This window comes from Sparus aurata, chromosome 21 (genome assembly GCF_900880675.1).
Source record: "Sparus aurata chromosome 21, fSpaAur1.1, whole genome shotgun sequence".
In the NCBI taxonomy this organism is placed as follows: domain Eukaryota; kingdom Metazoa; phylum Chordata; class Actinopteri; order Spariformes; family Sparidae; genus Sparus; species Sparus aurata.
In genome coordinates, this window is record NC_044207.1 from 26236801 (window position 1) to 26242765 (window position 5965).

The 5965-nt window shown below is 40.8% G+C and overlaps 1 protein-coding gene across 1 annotated transcript; it reads left to right on the plus strand.

Annotated features, from left to right (window-relative positions):
- The first annotated feature begins 376 nt into the window (after positions 1-376).
- Positions 377-3920, plus strand: LOC115572979 (solute carrier family 22 member 21-like). The gene is made up of 8 exons (XM_030403527.1): positions 377-528; positions 700-871; positions 1729-1870; positions 1990-2084; positions 2554-2768; positions 2882-3064; positions 3216-3351; positions 3659-3920. The coding sequence occupies exons 1-8, from the start codon at positions 405-407 to the stop codon at positions 3747-3749; spliced, it is 1158 nt and encodes a 385-aa protein (XP_030259387.1). The 5' UTR covers positions 377-404; the 3' UTR covers positions 3750-3920.
- The last annotated feature ends 2045 nt before the right edge of the window (positions 3921-5965 follow it).

Below are 5965 nucleotides of genomic sequence, written 5' to 3' on the forward strand. Positions count from 1 at the left end.
GACTGCAGCACAGCAGAGGGAAAGGAGGAGGGACCTGGGAGGTGTATCATTCAAATTTTCGGGCTAAATCCAGTTTAATCTCAAAACTCCAGACTGCAGCTTTAACCTGAAAGACGCCAAAATATATTAAAATCTCGATTCTGCCTTAAAATAATAAGTTGCTGTTATTGGCTTATACTTGCTCGAGTCCTGCCCTGAACACATCTACATGCTAATGTTCTGTTACAGCGCCCTCTGCAGGATTGACAGAAAGACAAAGAAGAGAAGAACTGACTGATCACATGATAGAAGCCAAATGTTATCAGTGTGAGGACAGGTACTTAAAGATCACCGGTGGTCTGTTAACTTCATGTTTCTGTGCATCACCTTGCAGGTTTGGCAGAAAGCCGGTGTTTTTTTTCACCATGGTCTTACAGTCAGTCACTGCCTTAATCCAGGCCGCCTCCGTCAGTTGGGTCATGTTCTGTGTCCTCAACTGTCTAAAAGGACTTGGCCATGTCTCCAACTATGGCACATCACTCATACTGGGTGAGACAGGCAGCACATGCACTTCTATCGGTCTCAAAAGAGTCCCTACCTCTATCTCAATTCCAGCATCTTCCTGAACCAGTGAATTCAATATGTCTGCAGACAGTTTTATCTATATGTTCATGTTCTCCCTCATCTTAAAGGTGTGCTTGTGTTCCTCTTCTTCATCAGGGTCTGAGATGTTGGGCCCGTCTGCCAGGATAAAATTCAGTCTGCTAGCCCAAGGTGTATGTTGCGGCATTGGCTACGCCTTGTTGCCGCTCTTTGCCTTCTTCATACGAAGCTGGCGGATACTGCTGGTAGCTTCTGCCATCCCTGGATTGATATATATTCCAATGTGGTGGTAAGTCATCAGCTGATAAGAGCTATTGATCAGTGGTCCATGTCACATATCACAGTCACTTTATGCAGAACCCTCTTCTATTTAAAGCTTCTTCAAGGAACTGTTATTTATTGTTCTGGCAGCCCCTGTTGACAGAATGAGAACCACCAACTCCTGTCATGAAGATCTTGATCTGGCGAGCATGTGTATTTGGTTTTAGAGTGAAAGAAAGACAAAGTGTGGTACTGAAGCCCAGAGTGGGCCGTGTTCCAGTCACCTTCATGGGTTTGACAGCACTGAGTGCTGAGCTGAAGTCAACGAACACAATTCTGCTGTCGCAAACATTTTTGAAAACACATGAAATCAGTTTGTCAAAACCAAAGTTGAGTCATAATCCATTCAAAGGTGATGAAGAATTTCTACAAAGGTCAGTTCTTCACTCAACTGCAGATGCAGATATGTAAGTTGACCGCAGGTCATTGCAGAACTGGATGATAATAAGAATGTACCTGTGTGTCTGTACCAAGACAACCAGACTGGGCTGGTTCAGACCAGCTCTCAGTGTAAATGAGTGTCTGTCTTTATGTACTCATGGATCATAAACTGGTCTGTATGTCTTCCCCCTGTTTGTGCTTCTCTTTAAATCAGACACTGATCTCAGTCCTGACACTTCGTGCATGTTCTCTGCAAAGTTTATATTTTTTGATTTTATGGAATTATTACATACATGTATTAACAGATGCAAATATATCCCCTTGAAGCTTTTAACCATTTTCAAATGGCTTTCTAACATCAACATTTAATGTGGTTCAACACCTGTGTTGTAAAATCCACATTTTTCAATTTAAATGAACTTCTGTCTCTTTCTTTCTGCTCAGGGTCATTCCTGAGTCTCCACGTTGGTTTTTGCAGAAAGGTCGGGTTGAGGAGGCTGAACTTGTCATACGTAATGCTGCCAAAAGGAACAGAGTCCCCGTGCCTGAGGTGATATTCAGGGCTGGCCAGTGCTTGGAGCTAATGGTATTTATTCCATGTTCACTCCTCACGCTTTGGAAGCTGCTGAGCTACAGTATAAAATATGGCCCAAACTGTGACAACCAGGTATGAATGCTCTGTTTCTTCTCATGTGTCTAAAACAGAAAGATAAAGGTGAAGAGGAGAGGACACACACTTATCTGGACCTGGTACGCACCCCCAACATGAGGAATATTACAATTCTAGGTGTTTTCTTATGGTAATGTATTCATTTTCTCTGTTGGTAGATTTCCTGAATATCCTGTAAAACCCTGGTGAAAGGGAGAAAGGTGGAAAATGGACAAAGGTAGAAGGGGAAAATCAAAGCCTGACACATCAGGAGAGAACTTCAGGATAAAACAGGAAATAACTCAAACCATGACAGTCAGTGGCCAAATGAAGAACTTTTAGTCTCTTACTTTGATGGTACAATATTTCTTGCAGGAATTACATTGCAGAAGTTGCAGCTCATGTCACAGCTGCTGGCTGCAGCAGTCTTGCTCAAAAGTGGACCAGTTTCAAAAAATGTTGTCCCTATTAGTCAATTAGACACAAACAATTAAAACAGTGTCCAGGTTACAGATACCAAAGTTAACCTTTGATTTATTTGTTGTCTGCTGTTCAAAATCAAGATAAAATATTATTTCAGCACAGTGTCTTCATGCAGTTTTGATTCTGTATTTCTGCAGGATGTCCGCCTCCATGGTCTATTATGGTCTCTCTCTCAACACCAGTAAGCTGAATGGAAACGTCTACCTCAACTGCTTCATCTCAGCAGCCATTGACATTGCAGTTTATGTAGCCACTGGACTGCTGGTCAACCGTGCACCTCGACCCACTCTCCTCTTCTGCATGTTGATCCTCTGTGGCATCATGCTCTTGCTGATCCAGTTGGTTCCTGAAGGTCTGAATCAGTACAACACTGACTGAATCAGGAATATCTGAAAGGAGAAGAAGACACAGTGATTTTGTACAATTGTCCACGTCTTGTTTAACAATCACATTTGTTTTTCTCAGACATGCTTGTCATGCTCCAGGTGTTCGCCTTGGTGGGAAGAATGGGCTCAACTGGTGCTTACATCTTCCTGTTTGTGTTCTTCACTGAGCTGATGCCCACTGTGGTCAGGAACATGGGCTTAGGGATCACCGCCACAGCTGCATTCTTAGGCTCCATCGTGTCTCCCTATGTGATCTACATGGGCAAGTGTCTTTGATAATATTTTGCATTAAGATCCCTGTAATAAGCCTCAGTAAATAGGTTGACCTAACTGACGTAATAAAGGTGATGGACCCATGGAAATGAACAGATCAGTGACTGTTGTCAGTAAAGTGGCCTTCATTCTGTTTGCAGGTGTTTACAGCAGGGTCCTGCCGTACATTATTTTTGGTACAGTCTGCCTCATGGCTGCTGCTGCGGGCTTGTTGCTGCCAGACACCAGAAACAGCAAACTTCCTGACCTTATCAGCCAGGCTAGACCCATCAGAAGGTAAGTCACTGTGTGTGTGACTGTGCTGATGAACACAAAGGAAGTAAAAGTCTTCCAAGTGTGAGACGACAAACTGAGGCAACGAAATCTTGTGACTTTATTTCTACTATTACTGCATCAAGAGCAGGTCTGGAGCTGCATTTTCACTGATAAACAAATAGTTTTGATCAGAAATCTGTACAGCAAAGAGGCAAACACCTTGTAGAGTGAACTGTATGACAGCTTTATCTCTTTGTTTGTGATTATGTACATTTCAACTGTCCATCTCTCTCTTTCATCTCTCTCTGTGTCTCTCTGTATCTTAAAGCTGCTTCTGCTGCTGTCCAAAGAAAACTGCTGCTGCCCAGTCAGACACAACTGGAGACTGTAAAGAAAGGAACAAGAGCGCCTCCTGCTGACAGAACATCAGACAGCACGAGTCTATCGATCTAAAGACAAAAGCCTTTAAAACACAAATTGTGTTTCTGTATGATGCATTTTTTGAAATCACTATATTTAGTTGACCAATATGCAGACTTTAAGTGCTGTATTGTTGGCAACTGGACGTGTTTCAGGTGGGGGCTGAGAGATGGGGCATTAGTTGTTGCACTGAATTAAACAATAAATCTCCACACATACCACAAGTGTCTAGTTTCATGGAACCATATTTACACTGAAAGGAGAGCTCAGTTTTCAGAAACAATAATGGCTGAAATGACAATTTAAACAGGCTGGAAAAGGTCATTTTTTCTCACAGCTGTTGCAACATGTTTTTGTCCCTAAAAAAAATATATTAAAGAACAGGGTCTAGACCTGCTCCAAAAAAGTGCTGTAAGACAACTTTTGCCGTGAATAAAACTGACTAATGTTCAACCCCTTACAGGAAGAAACACAAATAGCCAAGTAAAGTTCCCTGCTGGAAAAAGCAGAATAGACTAGCACCAAAATCCAACATATGCTGGTCTTGCTAGTGACTGGTCACCACCAAGACCAGCATATGTTGGGTTTTGGTGCAGATTTTGGTGCTGGTCTATGCTAGTTTTTCCAGCAGGGTTGACTTTTGAAAAAAGATTAATTCATTAAATAAACAAACTGAATAAGTAACTGATGGACTGACCAAAATAAACAAAAGAAGGGCATCCTCCAGGACAAACCCACCAGGGCCGTTAGAGCCGGGGACTGACCCTCTACCCTAACACAAAGAAACAACTAATCCTAACTGAAAAAGGCCACAAAAACTAGACTACTGAACCCATCAGATGAACATATAATACACATAATACCACAGCCAGCCTGCAGGCTGACTGACTGTGTCTCTGGATGGAAGGTGGAACAGAGAGAGTGCCAACAACTTGTGTCCTGCCCCGTCCTATTGGTCTTGCATTTTGGTTTCCTATTGGTTAATATTCAGCCAGACCGCTCTCACCTGGAAAGGCAGGAGGCCAAGCATCAGCCACAGCTGAGCGTCCTGGCCAGCAGAGGGGGAGCATGTAACACTAATGTGATGTAGACTCTACTGTACGCTTTGATGTAATATATAATGGTCTATATAATGGTCTTGGACATCCTACCTGACATTGTAAATAGTTGTTAGTAAACACAGTCACTCGTGGGGTTTATGATGATACTGACAGTTTAGCACCTGCCTCTTGTTCCCTCAGGTGGTGTCTGTCCACAGCTGTATTATCAACTAACCAAGGCAAGACAAAAAATTGCCAGACCCTAAACATTCCTGTATCACTGCATCTAAATCAATGTTGTTCATTTGATTAATTCCACATTTGCAAAACTTATATTCATACTATCCTGCGTTATACTCCTGTAGCCCCTGAACCAAAATGTAATGATCATACCTTTGGTGGCACTTCACAGCCCACGATTTACAGTGTAATCTACTCATATTTACCTTTCAGTTTTTCACAACTCACTGTGATATTTTGTTGTATGAATAAGTAAATATACAATACTGGTTCCTACTGGTAAGTTCCTACAAATAACAACAAATAACAAATAAAACCTCACCTGAGGAAAGTTTACTGATGCACAGTAGCACCATTCAGACACAAGGTCATTCCAACTGCTTTACATAAATATATATCACAAATAATAAAATCTGTATTCTTAATTCAGTTTGTGAGTCCAGCTATTTATTCATCTTCTGCAATAAATAATAATGAATATTTTAAACTGTAAATGCTTTTAATTTGAACTATTTATCGATGGATTAATATTTTCATTCATAATTCTTCATTTTATCACACATTACAACATCAAATAATGATACATTTAATACAATAATATTGAAAACTTTAATTTAGTCTATTTTAGACTAATACTTTATTTTAATAATACCCATATTTATTGAACTATTAGTTAAATGCTTGATTACTATTTTAAGTGACACTTGTGGTCTGTCTGTGAAAGAGAGAGGGAGTAAATGGCCGAAAGCCATGGACATTAAACTGACCCTCATTCGTACTCATTAACCTCAAAATACTTATTAAAAACAAAGATTGGGAACATTAATATTTGACAGGAGTTTCTGCCTTGATGAATGAAAGAATATTTGTGAGTTTGCTTAGTTAAAGAAAATACCTCCTGCTTCAATACAGTCAGGACGCAGACAAACTAACAA